Below are 26,877 nucleotides of genomic sequence, written 5' to 3'. Positions count from 1 at the left end.
TGTCTAACTGTGTGATGTGAACTATTGCTGTGTTTGTAGATTGTCTGGCTGTATGGTGACAGAGGAAGGCTGTGGTTTTCTGTCTTCAGCTCTGACTTCAAACCCCTCACACCTGAGAGAGCTGGATCTGAGCTACAATCATCCAGGAGATTCAGGAGTCAAGCTGCTCTCTGAACAACTGGAGGATCCAAACTACACACTGGACAAACTCAAGTATGTGGAGCATCACTGAGCTTGTCCTTTTACACTTAATGGCTTTAATAACATCCAAAAGGTGTTTTTATCCTGAAATTGAGTTTTCTCTGTGGGTTATGACATGGGGGTGGTGGTTCGTAGGTTACTAGACAACCATCAACCATTTTCTCAGAAGATTTGACAAACTGACAAAACATTGCTGTCATTCTGATACAAGTTTTATTTATGGAGAAAATTACGAAGCACTGCTGTGTTTGGGTATACTGTGTTTGTTTAAGATAATTAGTTTACCGAAATGTGTATATTACATATAAGCTGAATGGTCAGTTCTTGTCAGATGGCTCGCGGTGAACTCCCGGCATTCATTCAACTGTGTGCATCTGGAAGGTGCGAGCGCATCACCCCGCACAGCTCCATTGGAAAATAACAAACTTGCGCAAAGTCTAGAAAAGACGTGCTATTTAAACGGCCCCTAAAAGACTGATGTAATTTGTGTTCTCCAGCAGTTGATCTTGCACAGACATGGTGGATTCAAAATAAACTTTACAATGACGTCTGATTCTTACTTTTTCTCACTCAAGTGAGAGAATAGTCATCTTTCAAAATGAAAGATTTTTCAAAATAAAAGATTGATTAGACTCAGATAATAAACAATTAATAATTAATTAAAACATCTGGTTTTAGGCACATCAGTTCACTTCCAAATGAAAAATAGTAATTAATGACTCACTTTGTCTAATCTTTAAGAAGAGCCCACTGTTACCTCTTCTGTCATGTTCTGTGGACCCTTCTGTGTCATGCAATCCAGATTCAGGGAGGCAGTTCCAGCTTTTCGAGATCTCTTTTGATCAGGCTCCTTATCAGATTTACCTGGGTTTTAAAGAAATGAAAATAAGCTTGATTGCCTCTTTGCTATTTTGGAAATACAAATATTATTTAGGGAGGCCACTATGTCATTATTTATCTTCACTGCTCACTGCGTGCAAAACAATAACTACCAACCAATGAGGGTGATTGTAAACGTAAGAAAGATGATTGGTTGAAAAGATTGTTCAGGACCAATTGTTAAACGTGCCTTTTGCTTTAACTTGCATATGGTGACTACCGTAATGAGTGTGCATTGCTCACAATCAGCCTTCACATGCACATGCTCTCTCTCTCTCTCTCTCTCTCTCTCTCTCTCTCTCTCACTCACACATGCACACACACACGCACGCACATCCAGGTATTCACCGTGCACAAGTTATTACCGTATAAATTAAAACAAATTCTGGAAAGCAAAACACGAATATCTGACATTTTCCGGAACAAGACCCAGCATAAATTAAGCACTCATTTATACATTTATCTACGTATAATGTCCTGCTGGGCAGAAACTTGTTGTGAATGAAGTGTTGTGAATGAAGCGCACTGGGACGAATGTCCGCATGTGCCCAATAGAAGCGAGGCAGCCAGCAGAAAACACTCATGGGAGAAGCATGGGAGAAAACACTCTATGGTGATGCTGCTTTGACTTTGACTGAGAACTGAGTAGTGTTTCTCTGCCAAGACCAGCGGATGTCCCGCCACCGAGAGCCATATACCCCACTGTGATTGGTGGGTTCGTTCAGCTCCGCACAAAGCACTGTAAAGTGCCATATTAAACTCGCTGGCTGCATTGACATTAAACTTTCAAATTAAGGTGGGGGCCACAAACTATTAGCTGCGAGTTTGAGACGCCAGTTTTAACGTAATTGTAATATTCATTAATATATGTCTGTACATAAAATAAATTACATTCTTTTTCCTTGTTTCTCTTTTCTAATGGTGTAAAATCTACTGTTACATTTGGTTGTAACCATGGTTTTATAACTGCTAGAGGTACAGTAGGTGTCATATTTAATTGACTTACTTTCAGTTCAGTTGCTTTTTTTAACACTGTACATCCAAACTTTTATTTTCCCTCTTCTCTTTTTCCTAACATGGCTTTTGTGTTTTTAGAAAATTTTGTCTAATTTTCTAGGACATGTCTCTGTCTGCTGACAGGAACAAACTAGACAAGATAACATAGCGAATAGCAAGAGAGCCTGAATAACAACAGGACACACTAGCAACTAGAAAGTGGAAAAAGGAGAGCTTAACCAGTTAAGCCTTTGGGCTATTTGGGGTAATTCCGGCTGAATTTGGTCTTCCAATTTAAAAAGCTTCCCATACCCACATATAGAGGTGTAACTACAAAAGTTTGGTATCATTTGAAAGGAAACCCTTTGAAATTTCATAAAATACTGTTGAAATTGAAAACAATTGTTTTATAAATTGTCTGTGTTATAATAAACAAACAAAAAAGGCGCCTTTTTTTTTTTTGTATAACCTCAAGTTTGAAAATGTGTAACTCAGGCCTTGAGTGCTCCAGCACCCTGGAAACAATTTTATTTCTTTCCAGTAGGTGTCAGCAAACAGGAAAAAAGATTTTTTCTTTATAATAATGTATGTAAGAGTTATTCTATTTCAACTGCAAGGATGAAAAATGTCTTTTATTTTATTTCCGCCTACCTAATTTTGAAGTCTCCCCATACCCTCATACAGTACAATAAAAGCAATATCTCAATGTCATTTTACAGAAAACCTTTTGAAATTACAAAAAGAACTGCTGTAAGTGATAAATATTATTATTATATATGTTGTCTGTCCTATGATGAACCACCTTAACACAAACCGCTTTTAGTTTTTTTTATTCTAAAGCCTGATTAGGAAGTGTATAACTCAGGCCCTGTATGCTCTATCAAACTGCAGTAAAAAAATAATTTTGTCTTTATCATGTAGTATGCAATAATTATTTTAGTTCAACCAAAGGGTGGGAAATCACAACTTTTCTGTAATTCGAATCACCAAGTTTCTTACCCCCCAAAAGTGAAAAACAAGATATTACAAGGCTTATCACAAAAATCATAATTTTACTTCTTGATAACCACATCAAAATCTTTTTGAATCTTTTACTGAATTGAAATTTTTCAATTATCAAACAACCTTTACACTATAAATGTACTATAAATATTGTGCAAACGTATATAAAGTGCAATATTTATTTAAAAAAAGTTTTAGAAAGTAATACAATGTGCAAACATTTACCTAAAATTCTAACAAAAAAACAAAAAATTACTTGTAAAAATAAAATGTCAATTTGTAAATAATAATAGTAAATAAACTGTGCAAACATATTCCTTCAATAAATAAAATTAGCTGGAGTCTCCCTCTGTGTGCCAGCGCTTGAATAATAATAATAATAATAATAATAATAATAATAATAAATAAACTGTGCAAACATATAAAAAAACACCTTAGTGGCAAAAAAAAAACCTTGTTTAGAGGGGGAAAATCTCCTCAATTTAAAAAAAAAATACTTGTTTACAGGACAACAAATTAGCTGGAGTGTCCCTTTATGTCCCAGTGCTCGAAGCAGTTCCTGGTCGACACAAAACAAAGTGCAACATTGCACTTTTTACAGTAGACTGGAGTTTTCTGTTCCAAGGTAATCAGGCAGGCACATTTGGGGTGATGCAGCTGCTGAGGATGGCTCTATGGTTTCTTTGATCATTTCCATGATTAGATGTTCTCTGAACTTTTTTTTGTGTCAGGGGGGTTTTGTTTTGGAGTTTTGAAAGCTCCCTGTAAATAATGAAACTGTTTACAACAGCAATGTCAATAAAATGTAAGAAGAAGGTCTTGGACTATTTTCTGTTTTTTATGGAGAATATTGTAAAAACCGATCATTGCATCAGAGTAGTCAACACCACCCATGTATTTGTTGTACTCCAACACCGCTGTAGGAACAGGAATCTGTTCCCTTCTCCAGTTCCCTTCATCATTCTTCACCCAACGGTTGACAGTGTTAGCATTGTACGATTTGTGAATTGTTGAACATATGGTGACCTTCCTGGTTTCCCTCCATTTCACAAACAGGACCTTTCTATCCTTAATCCAACGAATGTTCCCTCTTTTAGCCTTTTTGCTTAGGTCATTGAATTTAGTTTTTGGAAAGCCTTGCCTGTTTTTGCGTATGGTTCCACATGCCTGGGTGTTTTTCAAAAGTAAATCACTGAAGAGGGCTGAGCTGGTATAAAAATTGTCCATAAATACCTGATATCCTTGTCCTAGAATTGAAAAATCTAAAAGTTGTATTACCGACTCATAGCTCAAGGCTTTTCCAGATACAGAGGAGGATTTTCCTTTATATACAAAAAAAGTTCCAGGTATATCCACAAATTGAATCTTGTCCTTCATATATTGCTTCAAATTATTCCTGGCCTTAGAGGCAACCATACGTTCATCAACAGCCATTTGCTTGTGGGGATGAAAGTAGGTTTGGCATGCTGAAACAATGTCCGTATACAGCAGTTTTACAGCAGTCTGTCGTAGTCGGGGGTTCCCTTTTTTTGTTGATTCGCTTCATCGTCTTTTAGGTTAGACAGATGAAGGTTCCAAGATATGGACTGAAAACATGCCCCTAACATAGCAAATTGTGGGAAGGGAAAACTGTAAATGTCCATCCTTACCCAGTAGTCTACTACTGTCCTTGACTTTATCAGTCCCATGTATATTAGAATTCCAAGATAAATAAAGAAGTCTTTGACGGTGAGCGGTTGTGAGGGAGCCGTAGGTGAAGACATGGAGGCTGATTGAATCCAAACGCTGGAGGTTTATTAAGTAAACAGCAAACATCAAACAAAGGCAGAATCGTAATCCTAACCAGGCTGAGTCAAGCAAACAAAGAGGCAGTCCGAAAATAGCAAACAAGGCAGAGTCCAAAATCCAAAAAGCAGTAGTCAAAAAGCAGGCAAAAAGGTCATAACACTATAGCAAACACAACAGTAGGAAAACACTTGGTAAGGCAGTGGAACTGGCAATACTTCGCAAAGAACAGACATAAACAGTGTGCTTATATATGGTGGCTACCAGGAAGTACCACCGAGGAAGTACCCAGTCAATATTCGGGAGAGAGCTCCCTCTGGTGGACGGATGAATGGTAATCTGCCACATTCGTTACAGCGGTATCCACAAGAATTTTTTGCCAGCCTCAGCCCTTTGTGCAGCATGTTCATTTGTGTTTCTTATTATTGTCGATGTATTACACATGACAGATGTGGAGAAAAAAAACTGAAAAAGCTCAAGTGGTAGCTTGACGTAGAGACCAGCTGAGGCCCTGGTGTACATTTTGGGGCAAAGGGTAATGCTGCTGGTTCTTCATCTGCTTCTGATATATTATGCCAACTTTCCTCACCAGAAGCAGCCTGCTGAGCACCCCTCCCTCGTGCTGATGATCCAGCTCTGCCTCTAGCTCTGCCTCTGCCCCTGCTCCTTCTCTGCCCAGAAGTAGTGGGGGTTGCAGTGGGGGAAGTGGTAAGGGTTGTGCTGGGCCAAGGTGTGCTTGCGGAAGTTGAGGAGCTTGTCTGCCTATCCCTCGTTGGAGGAATCCATTCATCATCATCATCTTCATTTGATGAACTATGACTGCAACACAAATAAACATAGTTTATATGGATGTTTTAACTTATATATTATAAGCTAGTAAACATCTGGATACTCGTTCCTCGCTAGTTCAATGGGGACAAACACAAACAACAATAGCCAGCACGAGGCGCAGTACGCGATAGAGAAAAAAGGCATCTAGCAAGTGCGATCATGAACAATACATTATGATACAAATAGTTGAGAGACTTGTCTGCCTGTCCCTCGTTGGAGGAATCCATTCATCATTATCATCTTCATTTGATGAACTACGACTGTAACACAAATAAACATAGTTTATATGAATGTTTTAATTTATATGTTATAAGCTAGTAAACATCTGGATACTAGTTTCTTGCTATTTCAGTTGTGACGAACACAAACAACAATAGTCGGCGCACGAGGCGCAGTGTGCGATAGAGAAAAAAGGCATCTAGCATGCGCGATCATGAACAATATATTATGATACAAAATATATATATATAGATCTAATTCCTCCAAAACTTCCTCTGCCCCAACAAAAACATTTTTTTGAGGTTCCTTTCCTTTTTTAGAAGCCATTGCGGGATTTGGAACGAGTCTGCTCGCGCTGAGGTATTGTGTTCGTCTGACCTGTGACTTTTACGCACTCTGTTTTGGACACATCTCTTCCCGTTCGTCATGCAATATCTTAGTCACTGATTGACTGATCAAGGCTCGCGATACATCAGCGTAAACCTGAGAATCTCACCTGATATAAAATCCATCTGGATAGGTCGAAGCTATCATATTTTCCCTACCATACTTCCATTTCATTCCCTACCAGCTACCATATTTCCATTTTTTGGAATATCATGACCCTAATTTGTTGCGTTTGGCACTTACATGACACAGCAGGGGTTTACAGATGCACACATTCTTAGAAAACGCTGGAAATGAACTCATTTTGTAGTGGAGAATCTAAGGTAAAAGATAATGTAGCTCACAGAGCAAATAATCAATAATTTCACTAGTATGTTTACAACATAATAGTTTAAACCTTATGCTTCATTCGAAGACTGTTGGATATGTGATTGTAAATTAATAATGGAATGAATGAGAGCTTTAATTTGATGTATGACTTGCAAATGTGTCTAATATTAGCGATATGAAAAATATGCATACTGAACAATGTACAAAATCGGTGGGTCGAGATAGTGTAAATTAGGTGTAATTTCAGTGTAAATAACTATGTTACAGTACAACAAATATCAAAGTGATGTGTATCAGTTGTAAATATAAAACAAGTTTGACTTAGGAAACATAAAAAAGATGGGGTGCGCACGACAGAGGTGTAGGGGCACCCGAAGTGGACAGTCACCAGGCTGATAATCTTAGTAATAGAGTAAGGCCCAATAAACTTACGTGCCAATTTTCCTGCTGAAACCTTAACAGGCAGATTTGTAGTGGATAACCACTCCCGTTGCCCACAGACATATCTGAGAGCCTGCCTACCTGGACTGAAAAGACAGCGGCTTCAGAGCACTGGGAAGGAAACAAAGGGGGTTGATATCCCAGACAACACATGAACAGGGAAAGACCAGTTGAGGATACCGGCAATGATGACAGACTGGCCGATGACCCAATCTGCCGGCAGAAGTCCCTCCAGAAATAGGAAACGTCCTGGTTACGTATGTAACCCACGTTCCCCGAATAGGGAACGGAGTCGTGTGTCTGTATAAACAGACTTCGGGAGTGCTTTAAACGACCAATCACTTCTGAAGATAAGAAAACGGGCCAATGAAATGCCAATTGAATTGGCGAAGCTTAGCTCCACAGCTGAAACTGATGAGCCAATTAGGGCTATATCAGTCGGCTGCTGGAGCCAGTTCATCAGAATTTGCCTGCTGAAGAGCCGATCGCTCAGCTCTAAGCTGGAGACTCAGGTGCTGTGGCAGTGGAGACACACGTCTCCGTTCCCTATTCGGGGAACGTGGGTTACGTACGTAACCAGGACATTCCCCTTCATAAGGGAACTTCTACATGTGTCTGTATAAACAGACTTTGGGAGACTGTATGGAAAGCGCCACAGCAGCTAAGCCTGTCGCACTCCTGATGTGTAGTTTTCCAAGCCAAAGCGTGAGCGCACTAACATCACCAAGAGCGCAACCTTCCAACGTCCCCTAGGCTTAACATATTACCATTAAATGGAAATAAAAGTTTTAAATCGGGGGTCGTAAGTGTGCTTTTACCTAGCTAATATAGACTAGGGATTTTGGAAATATGACAGTATGTTTGGAAAGCGTGCCAGTCCCCGAAGGGGGAGGACGCAGCGGAGACCACCTGCTACCCTAGAAGGGGAGACCTGATGGTAAGGAGACATATGGACTAGCCCTAATGAGGGGGAGTGCTACATATGATAAGCTGGTTAGCGGTTTAGGGAAGACACGGGGCCGCCTAATAAGGGGGAACACACCGTGGTAATAATGCATATGACATCACCAAATGGGGATGCACATAGCTGGCACAGATCCTCAATATGAGTGTAGACCAAATGGGCATACCAACCGCACACTGAGCCATGCACTCGACTCCTCCGCTGAGTCGATGCTGGGGGCCTCGGAGGAATTTTCAAGGGTTCGCCTGGGAAGGGGAACTTACTAATAGAGTAGAACAAGCGCACGCATCTCCGGGTTAGGGAGCCTGGCGCAGCAAGCGTTTGTGACACTGAGCTTAATTCCTCCCCGATTGATTGGGATTACCCAATAACCGGGAGAAAACGGCTCCACTCGGAGGTTATAGAACCTCGCAAATGTGTTAGGTGTCGCCCAACCCGCAGCTCTGCAGATATCTGTGAGAGAGGCGCCGCGTGCTAACGCCCATGTGGAAGCGACACCTCAGTAGAGTGCGCTCTTACGTTAGGGGGGGCGCGGCTCACCCTGGCATTGATAAGCGAGGGCGATGGCATCAACTAACCAGTGGGCCAAGCTCTGTTTTGATACGGCACTTCCCTTCTGCCGACCACTGTAACAGATAAAGAGCTGTTCACATGATCTTACATTTTGCGTTCGTTCCACGTAAAGGCGCAAAGCGCGAACAGGACAAAGCAGTGAGTGGGCTGGGCCTGCCTCCTCCGCAGGCCGCGCTTGCAGGTTCACCACCTTATCTCTAAATAGGGTGGTAGGAACCTTGGTCACATAGCCAGGTCGCGGTCTCAGGATAACGTGAGAGTAACCCGGCCCGAATTCAAGGCACGATTCGCTGACCGAAAATGCCTCCAGATCCCCAACTCTCTTGAATGACGCCAATGCGATCAGCAGAGCTGTCATTAATGACAGAATTCTAAGAGATATCGAATCGAGTGGCTCAAACGACGGATCTCTCTGCAGACCCCGCCAGGACTATAGAGAGATCCCAAGAGGGCATGAGAGGGGGGCGGGATGGATTTAATCGCCGCGCGCCTCTGAGGAATTGGATGATTAGATCATGCTTCCCGAGCGTGTTGCCATCCACCACGTCATGATGAGCGGAGATCGCAGCCACGTAAACCTTCAGTGTGGAGGGTGACAGCCTACGTTCCAGCTTATCCTGAAGGAAGGATAACACAATGCTAATCTGGCAAGTTCGGTGGTCTTCTCGGCGAGAAGCGCACCACTCAGAGAATAGACTCCCCTTCATGCCTTGTAGAGAGTGCTCTAGCTCTAGTGATGGTGTTAAGTACCACAGGCGGTAAGTTACCTAAGTCCTCCGCGCTCTGTCTATGGACCACACGTGGGGGTTCCAGAGATCTGGGCGTGGGTGCCAGATGGTGCCCCGTCCCTGAGAGGTCCCCAAGACCTGCTCCTCATTCTCCCTGACTTTGCACAAAGTTTGTGCGATTAGGCTCACTGGGGGAAACGCATATTTGCGCGTGCCCGATGGCCAGCTGTGAGCCAGTGCATCCGTGCCGAGGGGGGCCTTGGTCAGGGAATAAAACAGCTGAGTGGAGCTGGTGTCATCAAATGAAAGCGCGGCCAACCCGAAGGATGGACCAGCGCTCGCACTCGAAGCAGAGACAGAGCGCACTGATGAGGAGCGAGGGGTCCGCGAGCCCGAAGGCGACGGAATAGCCCCCACTGTATCCCTCAGGCCTGCCCGAGTGCTAACCACTTGGCGGGGAGCAGCAGGGGTGACTTGCCCTAATAAAAGAACTCGCCGCGACCTCAGTTGCGCAAAAGTCAAGCCATCACAATGCGGGCAAGAACTGTCCGCGAGCACCGCATCAACATGTTGGACCCCCAAGCATGTGAATTTTGTCTGAATTTTCACATTTCCTTTGTTCAGGGAACTTCTTCACTGCCTCTGAAGAACTTGGATTGTTTACAACTTTCATTTGTTCATTTTCAACAGCTTTCTTGCTTACATCTCATCCACTGTATGTTACCATATGTTGGTCGGCCCCCACAATTACAGCATTTATCGTGTTCCTTCCTCTCACAGTTTTCAAATTTATAATCAACTCCACACTTGGGACATCTCTGTTTGCCCTTGAACACTGCTGCTATATGTCCAAATATTTAACATCTATAGCAGTGAAGTCGGGGAGGAATATAAGGTCTTACTGCAAAGCTCATATATCCAATTTTGATTCTTTCTGGAATCACAGACTCTATAAACTCCAGAAGAATTAATAAGCAGTCTTTCCGCATTGATTGTCTTTTGCAACCTTTTTAGTGTAATCACTTCACCTCCCAAAATACTTTGACTTTTTCTATATCTTCTTTAATTGAAATGTCAGTTATCACTCCTTGTTTCTATGGATTATCTTTCTTTCATTCACTTTTTTCTTGCAATTATTTTCCATTTTTAACTCTTTGCTTTTTTTTACAAACTACTAGCAGGCTTCCATCTCTTCCAAAACTTTGCTGTATCCACTTCTCCTAGCTTTTTTCTTTAGCTCTTTTGATAACGCTATTGGGCTTAAACCCATGTGTTCATCTTCTCTCCTGAATTTAAGAATTACTTTATATACCTCTCTTGCTACCTTTTTATGAACAATTATACATTCTTCATCCATCTCCACCAAAACCAAGTTGGTCGTGCTCCAGCATGGGGTTTACTTATATATGCTGAGCACTGTATTTAATGGCTTGTCAGCTATTTTTTCAAACAGCATGAAATTTAATATTAAACGCGTGCACACATTTAAGGCTATGACTCGGAAAGTGACATAATTTGAAGGAGAAGCTGACAGTGTTCAAGGATGCATTCTATCATTGACTTGTATGATTTTATGCTTGTTTCGTATGTTTTTTTTTGAGAATGACAAGCTTAAGTCAGGCCCTGTCACATTTTTTGTAAGTGAAAATGTTTCTGTTCTTTTTCCATTCTAGTAGAATGTCCCCAAAATGTGCAGCAGCCAAATGAGCCAGAAGATTTAATAACAGCCCTGTATGCATAGTCTGCAACTATGGTGCTCTTTAGGATGAACTGTTCAGAGATAGACTAGTAGTTGAGCAAAGAGACGGTACATTATCTGAGCGGATGCAACTTGACAGAGAGCTCATGCTTAAGAAAGCTGCTAATATGGCACAACAATCGGAAAGCTATTAAAAAGCTGCAGACTGATATAAAAGGAGATTCAAGAAGTGTAGCTGAAATTGATGATGTAGCTGCAAAATCAAACCAGATAGCAGAAAAAAACAGTGCCCACCTAAATCCAAAAAGATCATGCAACCATTTTTCACAATTTTTCTAAGCATGCAAATTCAAATAAAAATGACAAAATGCCCTGCCAAGAATGCGGAAAACACCTGGGGCCTCATGTATGAAGACTTGCATTGAATTTATACTAAAACATTGCGCACGCACAAATCTGTAAATGTGCGTACGCAGTAAAAAAATCTGATGTTTGAAACACTGTGTACGTGGAATCCCACGCATATTCTCTTTGTACATCTGAATTAACGTGAAACTGAGCGCATGTGCACGAGCGCAAAACCCCTCCCTGCCTTCACCCCCTAATAAGTATGGTAATGGCTCTACTTTGGCTAAACCAAATGAAAAAGCAATGGCAAAAGCAAGCAAAAAGAGAAACTTTGTTTCTGTGGTGAGTTTAGCTGACGCGGTTAACGCAGTGGTATCTGAACATTGCAATGTGAGTGAATTAAAAAAGAAATAGTTTGATGTAAAGGTGTAAAAAATTGTAGTGCATTTAGGCTAAGTGCAAATAGCACACCTCATTGGAATGTGCTAGTTGATTGATTTCCTCCCGTTTGATCGACAGAGACAACAAAACTAAAGAGAATGGACATCAGCAGCGTGAGCGGCGTAGCTCGTAAAGTGCATGGCAACATGTTTTGACACTATCATTTATGAACACAGTTCAAATTCAGCGTCTGATGAACTCATTCTTCTTTTTTTCTCATTACATATCAGATTTTGCCTACTCTTCATCATGAGGCAGACAAGAAGGAATCATTGATAAGTGTTTGTATTATGTTAAGCGCATTTGAGCATGATATATTATTTGCACATTTCAAGAGTTCACACTTAGCTGATGATTAATTATTAGCTTGTTTGGCATGCTGTCCCGGGAGAGAGCCCTGAGCTCCTAAGATCCTCGAGCCCGGGGCTCCCTCCCGTTGCAAGGCGAGAAGGGAGTTTGAGCTCAGGTAGATCTCGAGAACTCCCCCGCTGTAATAACCAATGAACAGCCAGTGATTGCTCTTGAGAGATAACCATTTACTAGGAGCATGTCTATAGTGCCGGTTTGGATTAGTCAATTAACTTATGTTGCATGTTTTTTGGACGGTGGGAGGAAACCGGGAAACCTGGGGGAAACCCACGTGAGCACGGGGAGAAAATGCAAACTCCGCACAGAAATGTCTGCTGGTTTGGTAAAGCCTAGAACCAGAGACATTCTTGCTGTGAGGCAACAGTGCTAAGCACTGGGCCACCGTGTCACCCATCTAGGAAGGAGGAGGAGTAGGGGTGGATGGGGGGATTCTTCAAAACGAAGATAGCGGTGGTACGTAACCCAGGGTATTTGTAGTAGCTTAGGAGTCGTCTGATTGGTGCATTGAGAATTGGATAATGCGGATCCAGCCGCTAGCAATCATAAGCACGTGATCCTCTCGAAACTTGTTTATAACTAAACTTCACTTCAAGAGTTCACACTTAGCTGATGATTAATTATTAGCTTGTTTGGCATGCTGTCCCGGGAGAGAGCCCTGAGCTCATAAGATCCTCGAGCCCGGGGCTCCCTCCCGTTGCAAGGCGAGAAGGGAGTTTGAGCTCAGGTAGATCTCGAGAACTCCCCAAAATGCCATATATAGCTCGGGACAGCAGCCGCGTATTTAAGAACCCCCCAAAATGCAGATGTAACAATGCCATATCCGGCTGCTGGATATATTGATATTTTAGGAAGAGAGGCTCCTGCGGGAGCAGAGGAAAGTAGACTCCTGCGTGAGTCCAAGCGGAGGCGTGGGAAGGGCTGGATTGACTCCTGAGGGAGTCAAGCTTGGATACACTCCTGCGGGAGTGAGAGCTGGGGTGGGCAGGCTCCTGCGGGAGTGGGGAAAGGTATTGGGCGGTGAAGACTCCTGCATGAGATGGTGTGGTGTGGGCCAGGGGGGGCATGAACTCCTGCGGGAGTTGAAGCTCGCTTTAGTCACTCCTGCGGGAGTTAGAGCTGGGGATTGAGGACCTAAGCGGAAGTAAAAAGTAGCGGAATCAATGCTGAAAGAAAACAGTTAGCGGAGAAAATTTGCCGCAGGAAGGAGGAAATTATTGGTGGAATTGACAGATAAGGAGATAAGTGAGGAGATAAAAGAAGCGGTAGAAAGGTAGCAAAAGCACTCAACGCTGTAAGGAAGTAGAGAAAGGGCAAATAATTGCCAGGCGGAGGATCTCGACGCCGGAAAGAAGAAAAGGAGAGTATAAATGTAAAATATATATACATATATAAAAATCGATAAGTAAGGGCCAGGGAGGGGCAGTGAATGACTCCTGCGGGAGTCGAAGCTCGGGGCGACCCCTGCGGGGGTCAGAGCTGATGTGGGCATTTCTCCTGCTGTAGTCTAGGGAGGGAGGGGGCGGTGGAGACTACTGTAGGAGGTGGCCGGGGCGAGACTCCTGCGGGAGTCGAAGCTCGTTTTAGTGACTCCTGCGGGAGTTAGAGCTGAGGATTGAGGGCCTAAGGGAAGAGAAAGAGTAGCGAAGTAATTCGCTGAAAAGAGATGGATAAAAAGAGGGTGGCGGAGGATCTCGACGCCGGAAGGAAGCAAAGGAGAAGGGATGTACCTGCATGCGTGCACATGCACGCACACACATTCGCACACACATGCAAATGCACACACATATACCTGCTCGTACGTGTGTGCATACCATTCCTAAAGGCTGGGGGGCGGTGATGACTCCTGCGGGAGTCGAAGCTCGGAGCAACCCCTGCGGGGGTTAGAGCCATGGGGGGGTGGGGTTCCAGTAAGAGTGGGGAGAAAGGAGGGGGCAGGGATGCTCCTACTGGAGGTGTGACTGTGAAGGGGTGGCCAGGGATGGGCTTGAAGTGACTCCTGCGGGAGTCGAAGCTCGGGTTAGACCCCTGCGGGGGTCAGAGCTGTTGGGTGGGATGGCAAAGCATAGCAAAGCTTGGAAACAGAAAGGTAGGTATGTACAGACAGGTACATATGCACATGCACATCACATGCATGCGTGCGTGCACACACGACACACACAAATGCACATGCGTGCATACCGTGCATACATGACACACACATGCACATACACAAGTACGCGCATGAATACACGCATACATAACACATACATACACATACGCAAACCCATACATGTATACATAAGCACACACACACACGTACACATATACATGTACGCATATATGCATGCATATACATATATACACACGCGTACATACACATATACACCCACACGCACATACACATAGATCCATGTACACACATACGCACGCATACAGAGGGTCAGGCTCGAGCCCTTGTTCTGGAGTATTGTGTTAGCTGGTTAGGGCCAGCTGGGTTTCCTTGAGGTGTGAGCTCAGGCAGAGCGTCACTGCTGCGGCAGTGGAGCAGAGGGAAAAAGAAGCTCAGCGGAGCTTCTCTGCTGTTGCAGAGGTGCAGTGGAAGTCGGTATTGGAAGGCAAGTACTCTTCCGTGGAGGCAATTTAACTGCTGTGGCAGTGCTGGGGAGTGTGTCAGTAGTGGTACGTTAGATGCTGGTGTATGTGAGCTCAGGCAGAGCGTCACTGCTGCGGCAGTGGTGAGGAGGGGAAAGTAAGCTCTGCGGAGCTTCTCTGCTGTTGCAAATGTGTAGTGGAAGTCAAAATTGGAAGGCAAGTGCACTTCCGCAGAGGCGTTTTAACTGATGTTGTAGCGCTGGGGAGTGTATTGGTAGTGAATGGCTAAATGCAGATGTGTGTGAGCTCAGGTGGAGCGTCACTGCTGCAACAGTGGTGGAGAGGGAGAATAAGGCTCGGCAGAGCGTCTCCTCTGTTGCGGGGGTGCAGTGGTATTCAATATTGAAGTGTTATGAGTGCTCCTGCAGGAATGTTAAATGCTGTCAATAGTGATGTGTACAGATGAGAGTAAATGGGGCTCAGCTAGAGCGTTACCGCAGTTGCTGGTTGCTATGGGTGAGTGTAGCTCAGCGAGGTGCAGTGGTGGCCAGTATTGGAGTTATGAGTGTTCCTACTGGAATGTAAATACTGTCCGTAGTGATATGTAGAGATGAAGGAAAATAAGGGCTTAGCTAGAGCTTCACTACAGTTGCGGTGGTGCTATGGGTAAGTGCAGCTCGGCAGAGCATCTATGCTACTGAAGAGGTGCAGTGGGTCAATATGCAGGTAATGTGCGCAACCGTAGAAGCATTGCTGCTGTATGAGTACGTGGGAGTGTCACGATAGTGGTATTGGAAATTAAGGTGTATGTGAGCTTGTTTAGAGCGTCTCTGCTGCAGCAATTGAAACTCTGGGTGCTCCCAAAATGGGTGTGAGCTGTGGTGAATGGGAGTGAATAGGAGTATGGAATAGCTCAAGTTTGGAGGGAAAGTTAAAGGAAGTAAAAAGTGGGAAGGGCAGTGAAGGAGCGCCTATGTTAGTAGGAGGGAATAGGGGGAAAAGGCATAGTCGTGCTTATACCTAGAAATGCGTGTGGGTGGAATTCGGCTGGAGAGGATCAGCTGGGCTTCCCTGAGGGGGTATTGCTCTACTGTTGTGTAAGAATGCTTGGAGGGTTTGGAATGGGTGTGTGGGGGAGGGGATATCGAGGAAGTATCCAGAACGTCCTTTATGAAATTGAGCTATTTGCTTAATAAAGAAACATGGAGTTTCTTCATCCAGCAAAGTTAGATCAGATGTGGTGAGGTGGATTTTGGGATTGACGTTTGATGTTAGTTCAGAACATCTTAAAACTAAAAGGGGCAAGTGGGAATATGGCATCGTGGTGTGGGCTGGGTTAGTGAAAATGTATCCTTTGCATGGAATGTGAATGTATTTGGAATGAATGTGGATTGTAATAGGTTGGATGAGGGTCAGCTTCTAGGGCCGGCAGTCATGATCTCTGAAACGAGAAACCAAAGACAATCAGAAATGAAATCTTTACAACATGATACATGTACGCCAGACATAATGATTTGTTTTAGCTGATATCCATGCGAGGCATCTTAATAAGGGCATGGGTAACTGTGAATTCAAGCGCCTTTGTTAATGCATGGTATGATAGCCTCGTTGACATGAAGTGCAAGGATGGTAGGGGTGGTCATTCGTCCCCCCACGGGATGGCAGATGGATTGAGAGCTGAGGATATGGGGTGTGGCTTGTCTGGTGGTTCTGGAAGTACTTCTTGAAGACAGATACCTCTTGAAGATCTACTGTCAGAAATATCCTCCTCCTACTTATTAAGCATGGAGTTGTTCCTTTGCCATTTCAGATTCAACTGAATTGTTATTATGACCTTGCATGTCACTTTGTGTATGGACCATAGACTGTAAAATATATGGACGTAGCATCCGTGACATCACCTATAGGTTTCTGAAGAGCGCAAAAGAAGCTACAAGTGGGTGCGGCCAACCGTCGCCATTTGTTTGTGCGTCATCGCACCCACGGCGGGATACCAAACAAGGGCAGAGAGGCGGAGAGTGAGCGGAGCTACAGACACTTGCTGGCACTTGCTTAGACCTGGCAGACAGACTTTACTTTGGGAGAAACACTTAATACTTTATTACCTGCAACTCGTTGTGTTCTGACCGCATGTGCTTGGCTGTACACTATATCAGTAGTGTTTAGACATTTAAAAACACTGTTGTAATACATTGAGCCACGAAGCATTGTTCTTATGACGTTTTCTACAGGAGGAAAACGCGAATTACTTCCAAACACTTCAGATATAGTGTGTGTTGGTAAATGCCAGACTATTGATGAACTCCAGCATAACACTGTATGATAACGCTTCAGATGACTGATCTAGAGCCTACAGCTAATCCATCGGTCACATTCTGGAGTGCTTTACAGCTCTAAAGAACATTATAAATGATAAATGAACTTAAATAAAACACACATATTTATAGAGATGGTGTATAAGTATGTAACTTTACTCACATGGGAAACGGAGGCCACATTAATGGTTTGTGAGCACAATTAAGTGCACACAGCATCCCATATCTGATAATTGTAAGAATAAGTCCGAAAGGCAGCTGACTGTGTAAAGCCACATAAAACAAAACAAAAATACGATGAATATGCCGAGATCAGTGGCTAATCTGCCGGATTCAGCTGAGGTGAAGTGACAGCGACCAGCGAGACCTAGCTGTCACTCAAGTGGCCATGCCCTTAATTATGCAAACTTAATATAAAGGAAATGGATGAGTTATAAAAGATTCACCCCCCTCGCAGTTGTCATGGAGGGTAATAAAAGCCAAATCGTTCTTTGTACCAGGGTGTAAACAATGTTATTTTTTTTTTTTTTTAAAGTTGGCCATTCTAACAGTGGGCTCAACTGCAATTTGCTCTATTATGGATCCGGGACTAGCGGAATTGATGAATTGCAGTTTTAGTTACTTCCGTATTGGCTTCCCGAGGGAGAGCGGGAGGTTGCCGCTTGGTATGGACATATGAATCACATTACGATTTAACTTCTGTGCTAGATGTGTTGAATTTAAATGATTGGGTAAAAATTTATTTATTAATAAATATTTTTTTATTTTTTTATTTTTTTTTTTTTTAAATCAACTGCCAACATCAGACTCTGACCTATAAAGTCACCACTTAGCAGAACTGTGAATGGAATGTTGTTATAGGCTTTACTTTAATCCATTAACATTAAGTTTGGAATCTCAATGCTATTAAATCACGAGCCTATAATTCACAAGGTGTTGTAGCCGAGTTCATTCATAAATTGTCAGAGAGGGCGGGACCATCTCGAGTTGGGAGCTCATTGGATGGTGACAAGTCTTCTTTTAGCTATTGGCTCAATGAGGTGTCAATCAAAAGATCGGCGGCCATTTTGTTGACCAGAATACTAGAGTTAATGTGTAGGAGACGCAGCTGCGCTCCGTGACTAGATTGGATGGTGACAGCGCATTCTGTCATGTTTCTCTACGCACGAACATGCCGCGGACCAAAGCTTAGGGACTAGATTGTCTGGGTCTTTGCAGTCGAATTACTTGGAATGTTATGGATCAGTGGACGGGCAGGAGGCTGGAAAGGTGAGTTATTGGTTGAAATTTCTCTAGTCATGCGAGTCTTGTCTTTCAAAAGCTTTATAAATGTTTAGTCTTTGTTGGGAAGTAGTTATTTTTCTGCGAGGCTTCCCCTTAAAGCATGCGATATACGTTACTGCAGGTGCACCGCTAGGAGAGCAGTGAGTTATTTATTGCCATGGCGTAATCGCTGGCGTCTTGAGAGTTGAGCAGAGTTCATGGACGGTGATCAAGTTTGACTGTGATCTTGCTGGAGAATTGGTTTGAAGACACAGCGGATGCGTTGTGTGAGGCACTTGAAGTGGAAGGTTTTGATGTTGTTGGAGTATAGTTGGAGATGTAGTCGTTTTGAAGTAGTTGTTGTAGCCAGTAGCAGTAGCCAGTAGCAGTAGCCAGTAGCAGTAGCCAGTAGCAGTAGCCAGTAGCCAGTAGCAGTAGCAGTAGCAGTTGATTCGGAGCAGAGCTGTCTTCAAAACGAAGATAGCGGTGGTACGTAACCCAGGGTATTTGTAGTAGCTTAGGAGTCGTCTGATTGGTGCATTGAGAATTGGATAATGCGGATCCAGCCGCTAGCAATCATAAGCACGTGATCCTCTCGAAACTTGTTTATAACTAAACTTCACTTATTGAATAGAAATGTTTCCGATTCACGTTTGCAAATTCGTCTTCAGATGGTGCCTTTATAGCAATGTGCGTGCAGTAGATTGCACTCCGATTACGTTGGGAAAACCGCCAATCGATGCAAGTTGCGCTTTAATGTTTGGCTGGTCAACTGTATGGTATAGAAACCTTATATACCTGCTAGACATGCGCATGATCCCGTCCCATACAGCTGCCATTGCACAGCTCATAGCTACGTTGTAGTGTGCAATTTAACACAATTGCCTCTAGGAGTCGCCAATGGAAATAAAACAAACACACACAAGAAATGCACGTGCGCCAGACATGAAGTTGGCGTGCACCAAGGCACATTCTCAAGTTCATTTCAACATTAGTAAATCCAAACGTGAGTGTGAAACCTAGCGTACGCAAAGTTTTTGTGTGTACGCAGCATTGATACATGAGGCCCCTGGTCATGGAAAATGGCTAGGGAATATGGTGTCTAGCTAGAGATGCTTCCTGTCACACTTTTGGAAAAAAGAGCACTACAGCAAGATGTGTAAAACTGCCAAAACAATGCATGCTATTGAAACAGATGTGTGCAGTGATTCATCTGATCCCTGTTTTTTATGTCAGTAAAATGCGCAGCTTCCTTTGTATGGTAAACCAACTAGGCAAATTCATACCATACCAGGACAGACCACTGAGGGACCTTCTGTTCAAAAAAAAAAAAAAAAAAATCAGCAAGTTTGAGGGAAAGCATTGCAACAGTCGTTTATGAAACTTAAACAGTAGCTCTTATTCACCCCTGTGCTACCTTTGTATAACCCAAACAAAGAACTGAAACTGTTTGCCAATGCTTCATCATTCAGCCTTGGTGTGGTTTTTTAACAGAAAGATGAGGCGATGTGGAAACCAGTGGCTTATGCGTCACGTTCACTTACCCCCACTGAATGACGGTATGCCCTGGTGGAAAAAGAGGCCTTGGGTTTGACCTGGGGATGTGAAAGATTTAAAGACTTTCTCATTAAAAGACATCACTTTGTTCTAGAGATGGATCATAAACCCCCAGAGAGTCTGCTCTGGTGAGAGTCACTGGGTGTTTGTTCACTGGTAACAAACACCCAGAGAAAAAATAGTCTGATGCTGACTTGATGGAAGACACAAACATCTATGTGGACATTGTTATTGGATGCATGCCTTCCTGTCCTAACTATTTGGCTAAATTAAGAGAACAGCTGAAAAATGATGATATGAGATGATAAGGAGATACCAAGAAGGATGGCCAGATCTTAGCCCAGTTCCCACAGCTCATGATAGTTTTCTGTTAAAAGGATTTCAACTGGTTAAACCGTCAGCTATGCGTAGTGCAGTCAGAGAAGCTGCATGAAGGGCATCAGGGAGTTGCTAGATGTCGGCTACGTGCTTAAGACTCAGTGTGGTGGCTGGGTCTGAGTGGACAGATAAATGAGATTGTTTGAAACTGCATAACATGTCTAAAGAAACGAGTCAATCCAAACAGATGTTTTAGTGCCTTTGGATTTTCCAACCAGACCATGGCTTAAATTAGGTGCTGACCTGCTTTTATTACATGGGAGCACTTATTTACTGGACTATTTTTTCCAAATTTGTAGAGATTGCTAAACTAACACCTGCAAGATCAGATGATGTAATAGTTAAAATCCATATTTTCACTGCATGGAATTCCAGAGATCCTCTTCTCAGATAATGGACCTCAATTTTCCTAGCAATTGGGTTTTAAAAAAATATGATGTATTTAACAATTCTTTCACAGATAAAATGTATATTTTTAATATTATTATTAATTTAATATTATTCTTTTACTTGTAGTAGTAGGTAGTATATGACATTTGCAACACTGTTGTAATAATAAAGTGTTTCTTGAGCATTAATTCAGCATATTAGAATAATTTCTGAAGATAATTGAAACACTGAAGACTGAAGTAATGATGATAGCCTTGATCACAGGAAGAATTAATATTTTAAACTAGATTCACAAACAATTACAACATAAACAGTTTTGTTTATATGTTTGCTTTAATATGCACAGCCTTGGTGAGCAAAAAAGGCTGCTTTCTTTTAAAATTAAAAATCACTTCTTTTTTTTTCAAAACTTATGACTGGTTCAACTAACTGGTAAAAATATACAAATGAATAAATTAAATAACTTGCATGTAACAATTGTCATCCTCTGAATGAAACCGTATCTGATCACAGTGGCCTTTTGAGATCATATGAGTCAAATATCCAACTTATTCCTGATGATGATCTTCTTTCATACGGTGCACTTTTCCCAAGCAGCTGTTCTTGTGGTTATTTTAGATTAATTTGTGTGTCATCTGCAAATTGGTGGTACAAAATGTTTTATTTCCTGATGAAGGACTCTAATGATCGCAAACACAAGGAAAACAGCATAGAGCCAAAAATATAATTATAGAGTATCACAGTGGCCAAGCGCTTTTTTTTCTTATAAGAGGTTGAACTCTACTATTAATATTAATTATTTTTTAAACTACAGGCCCAATAGTATAAAAAAATAAAAGCAAGAAAGACCTACATCTGTGGGACAAGTAGAGGGTTTCATCTGATTTACATCTTTCAGAAAAGAGAGACAGACTGAAACTGGTAAAAAACAGCAGAGTAAAAGACTAGAAATGATGATCAAAAAAAGGAGATACAATAATATAAAAATAATAATGATTAGTAGGTGTGTTTATAGCATGTTGAGTTGTGAAGCAGCACTGTCACTGTCTCCTGGCCCTTTTTCTTTGTCTTCGAGTTAATGGTCGATTTCCCCATAAAGGTGTTCTGACATATTGTTCTGAAATATCCTGCATAAACTTCAACAACTGAACAAATATTGACCTTCATTCATTTTATATGTCTGCCATTCTGTGATGTTTTCAACATTAAATAAAAGGCCTGAACACTTTTGTGTTTGGAAAGTTTTCATTAAAGCTCTTGTTAAAATATTTGTTTAGACACTGTCTATTAGTTCCCATTAAGTTCGGAACCTCAAGGAGTTTTAGACATAAATGGAAGATTGCCAGACAACCAATCACTCTGAAGAGTAGGTAAACGAGCCAGTTAATGCCTATGAGTTGGCAGGGAGCAGCTCCGACAGTTGCTGGCAATTAATCACTTAGTGAGTACATAACCAGGAGGGCCCTTTAAGACTTTTTGCTTCAGAAGCATCATGCGACTAAAGAGATAACATCTGCTGAGCTGAATCTGGAGAGATCAAGTTTCATGTATCCAGCCTGGGTGATGATGCAGACAGCAGCGGTTGAGCTGGGTGATTCTCCCATCCCTGTGCATTAAGCTGGGTTCTTCTAAAAGAGCATTGTAATAAAAAAAACAGATTTCCCCTAAGAGAGTAAAACGGTCAGTCAATATGTCATTTTAAGACGCTGTTCCAACCGCGCATTTCTGGATGCAGTTGTTCCTATCTCCAGATGATGGGCACGGGTACTGTATCACAGGACTGGGAGTCCAGCATGTTGTTGCTGCTGTGCTCATGGACAGCTCATGCGCTCACGGATCTGAGGACTACAGTGGAGGCTTATCATCTCCTCCAGGCCTGCGGACCCTCCACTCCTCCACAGGACGCCCTATCCAACCTTCAAGCATTTGTGGTGGTTCATCCCCTTAGGATGCCCGTGCTTTTGCTTGATGACACCAGAGATTAGATGCCCATTGCAGAATCGGAGAGCGAGCTGTCATGTTCAGATGACAAACCGGACTCACTACCACCCTCTGGGGTGCAATATGTGGTCACGGTTCTGAAGTCGCTGTGCTTTCCCGGGCTGCTTCGGTGGCAGGACTGAAGATGGCTTGTCCCCAAGTCCTGCTGCAGGACTGACTCGAGGGTGCGATGCGGGGGCTGATATTAGTGGTAAATCCTCTCAGCCTCCAATCCCCTTTTTCCTGGGGGCACACAGTGAGCTCATGCAGGTATACAGGTCATTTGTCTCTGCCTGGTCCTTGTACGCTTCTATCCTCAACTCCCTCTATGGCAGGGTGGCCAGCGGGTACAAGGCTATGCCCCAGGTGGTGGGTGCTGCCATCTTTAGGGGTAAGCTGAGACCCACGTCCAAGGCAGGTGGGTTATCTGTGTCTCTCACAGCCATGGCCCACACCGCCACGGGCCTGCTGCTTCTGCCCTGCACAGTGGTACCACCACAAGCACTGGCCGGGCTGCACGAGGGTAAATTGGCCGCCCATGCCCAGGTGAAGACGATGGCCACACAGTGGTCCAGGAACACCACCTTTGGCTTACCCTGGTAGATATGCGCCATACCGACAAAGCTTGCTTATTTGGCTTGCCCATATCCCCAGCAGGCCTATTTGGCCATTCTTAGTATTATCCCCGCTGGCAGAGCTGCTCTTATCTTGGAATGCAGCGGGACTTGGTCTCCATTACTTCTGGACAGCTGGTGCTGCTCTGTATGATTCAAATTGGTAAGATAACAGTGGTCTCACCTAAGTTTTTTAGAGGCTCCTGGGGCATGTGATATTTGCACCTGCTATCACGCCACTCAGATTGTTCATATGAGACCACTTCAGCACTGGCTTCGCAATAGGGTCCCCAGTTGGGCATGGCACGCGCAGATGCACCAGATGACTTTTCACTCCGCTGTGTCAAATTACCTTCAGTCACTGGATGGAAATTCCTCTGTGGAGCTGATCTTATGTGGGTGTTTGGTTCATTATTGAAGTGAGTCCTAATGAGGCTTGCTGGAATGGAGTCAGTTTGAGGCAGCAAAAGAATAGTCATGTTGTCTCTGATTTCATGGCACATGTAACTTAGACTCTAAATGGAAAGAAATAAATCGTAATAAATAGTTTGAGATTGGTCTTAGTTGTGCTTGGAAGTGCTTGAGCTGTCCTGAGCTAGAACGAAAGTAAACATGCATAACTGGGCCACCTGGGTGATTTGTCCATCAGAGGTGGAGCTGTTGTCTTTCGTATTGTCTTTGAGGTATTGTCCTTGGAGCATAGAGATGTGACTCATCACATTAATTCATGTGACTCTCAGTCATATGAAACCTGGCACTTAATAGTATAGTCAGAGCAGTTGTTCCTAATTTTTGTCCTTGGGAACCCCTGCCCTGCACATTTTGGAAGTCTTTATTACACACAAGGATCAGTTCATAGATCTCTCTGTTAACAAGCTGATGATCTGAATCAAGTGTTTTAATTAATGAAAACAGACAAAATGTGCAAGATGTCTGGTCCCGAGGACTGGAATTGGGAACTAATTGTTTTGGAGGACCCCCCCCCCATCCATCCCTTCTCCCTCCTCCTCAATTCTAGGATTTGCCTCACAGCAAGAAGGTTGCAGGTTCAAGTCCCAGCTGGGCCTGTCTATATTTCTGTGCAGAGATTACATGTTCTCCCCTTGTTTGCGTGGGTTTCACCGGATACTCAGGTCTCCTCCCACAGTCTAAACACAAGTGAATCAAATAATAGTAACAATCACAAGCACTTAATACTGAGCTCCTCTAAGTGAGTATGCACTGGTGTGGTTGGCGGTCTATAGAGCTGTCTTTATTAACCAAGGAAAAGGCCAAATTAATGGGAGGAGCTCTCGAGAACTACCTGACATCGTATCCCTCTATATGCTCATTGACCAGGCGGGAACCTTGGGCTCACCTATGTCAGGGTTCTCTCCTAGGACAGCATGCCAAACCTGCTAACATTGTCAAGCATTATCTAGTGTAAACTCTTGAAATAATGTTGATACAATACATTTTACATATGTTTGATAAAAATCATAGATAAAGAATTTAAAAGAAAGGAAAGGGTTTCACCATTCATGATAATCATTTACAATTATCACTTTTGCATAAATTAATAATCTAATCAGAAAAAAGCCTTTTCAAAGTCGTCAAGTAGCCTTATACGTTTGCCATCGCTCCACACATGGCAACTGACCTAGCCGAGGCTCGAACCAGTGACCTTCTTGCTGTGAGGCAACGGGACGACACGGTGGCTCAGGGGTTAGCACTGTTGCCTAACAGCAAGAAGATATATATATATATATATATATATATATATATATATATATATATATATATATATATATATATATATATAAAGGGCGATGCAGTGGTGCAGTGGGTACTGCTGTAGGTCACAGCGAGAAGGTCGCTGATTCGAGCCTCAGCTGGTTCAGTTGCCGTTTCTGTGTGGAGTTTGCATGTTCTCCCTGCGTTTGCGTGGGTTTCCTCCAGGTGCTCTGGTTTCCCCCACAGTCCAAAGACATGCGGTACAGGTGAATTGGGTAGGTTAAATTGTCCGTAGTGTATGTGTGTGCATGGAAGTTTCCCAGAGATGGGTTGCAGCTGGAAGGGCATCCGCTGCGTAAAACACGTGCTGGATAAATTGGCGGTTAATTCCGCTTTGGTGACCCTGGATTAATAAAGGGACTAAGCTGAAAAGAAAATGAATGAATGAATATATATAAACCCAGCATTCAGCACACACTGTATAATTTTTTTTTATTTTTATGAATCTGCATAATGAGTAATGTTTGATAATAATTCTAACTGCAGATCTGCTGAAATTGTGTTTAGTGTTTACTGACTGAATGTGAATCTGTGTGTGTTCACAGTCTGGATCATGGAGGAGAGCAGAGGATTACAGCAGGACTGCACAAATGTACATATATGCACACACATGTACAGAGAGAGCTTTAGTGAGTGTTGTGTTATAAATGTGTCTGCGTCTCTTCTTGTGTTCAGATGCCTGTTTACTCACACTGGATCCAAACACAGCAAACACCAAACTCATTCTGTCTGGGGAGAACAGAGATATGAAGTGTGTGAGAGAGAAACAGTCGTATCCTCGTCATCCAGACAGATTTGATGATTGTCCTCAGGTGTTGTGCAGGGAGAGTGTGTGTGGACGCTGTTACTGGGAGATTGACTGGAGTGGAGATGTGGATATATCAGTGTCATATAAAAGCATCAGGAGGAAGGGAGACAGGACGGAGTGTGAGTTTGGAAACAATGCTCAGTCCTGGAGTTTGAGCTGTGATTCCTCCAGTTTCTCGTTCTGGTACAATAACATAAAGACTGTTCTCCCAGTAAAGTGGATCAGACATAGAATAGGCGTGTTTGTGGATCACAGTGCAGGAACTCTGATCTTCTACAACATCTATAGAGACACAATGAGCCTCATCCACTCAGTCCAGACCACATTCACTGAGCCGCTCTATGCTGGGTTTTGGGCTGATTATGGATCATCAGTGAAACTGTGTTGAAGACTGAGAGACTGAGAAGAGATTTACACATAATCCTCAGCAGGATCAGTCAGTAGCAGTGAGATGATCTGGAGTCTCGTTTGTGTGTGTGTGGGAATGAAAATTATTATCATATGCATTTCGTCACCTTAGAATTATAAGGTTCTATCTGACATTTTTGTCAAAATTGAGTTACTCACATAGTCTTATTAAATTACATCTTATTTACATTATGTGATGTTTTTTTATAACTTGTTTACATTTTAGGACTTTTTATTTAAAAAACAAAAAAGGTTTTATATAAAAAGTTGAACTCTAGCTTGGCTCTGTCATTTCTCCAGAATGCTCTATTGACAGCGGCAAAGACCAGAAAGAAACACAAAATCAGAGTTGACTAATTAATGATGCACTACACAAAATTGAGATGAAACCTGAAAAGATGTGTGTCTATGTGATGATTTAGAAGCATTTTTTGAAATTAACATGACATGTTACATTTTACATAATAACAGTTATTAAAATATTGTATATATTAAATGTAAAATATATTTTTATTTGTGTGTGTGTGTGTGTGTGTGTGTGTGTGTGTGTGTGCATTTTTCAGCGTTTAATAAACTCATTTGCTGATCGTCTGTTTTCAATTCAATTCACCTTTATTTGTATAGCGC

At 42.8% G+C, this 26,877-nt stretch overlaps 2 protein-coding genes across 2 annotated transcripts in view; both read left to right on the top strand.

Annotated features, from left to right (window-relative positions):
• LOC130221901 (zinc finger protein 721-like) overlaps positions 1-26,877 on the top strand; it is a 364,016-nt gene that overhangs the window by 112,739 nt on the left and 224,400 nt on the right. The window lies entirely within an intron of this gene.
• LOC130222001 (neoverrucotoxin subunit alpha-like) lies at positions 28-26,781 on the top strand. Its single transcript, XM_056454607.1, has 3 exons — positions 28-213; positions 25,580-25,626; positions 25,710-26,781. The coding sequence occupies exons 1-3, from the start codon at positions 53-55 to the stop codon at positions 26,228-26,230; spliced, it is 729 nt and encodes a 242-aa protein (XP_056310582.1). The 5' UTR covers positions 28-52; the 3' UTR covers positions 26,231-26,781.

This window comes from Danio aesculapii, chromosome 4, assembly GCF_903798145.1.
Source record: "Danio aesculapii chromosome 4, fDanAes4.1, whole genome shotgun sequence".
Classification (NCBI taxonomy): domain Eukaryota; kingdom Metazoa; phylum Chordata; class Actinopteri; order Cypriniformes; family Danionidae; genus Danio; species Danio aesculapii.
The sequence above is the reverse complement of the archived record's forward strand: the minus strand, read 5'-3'. Positions and strand labels throughout refer to the sequence as shown.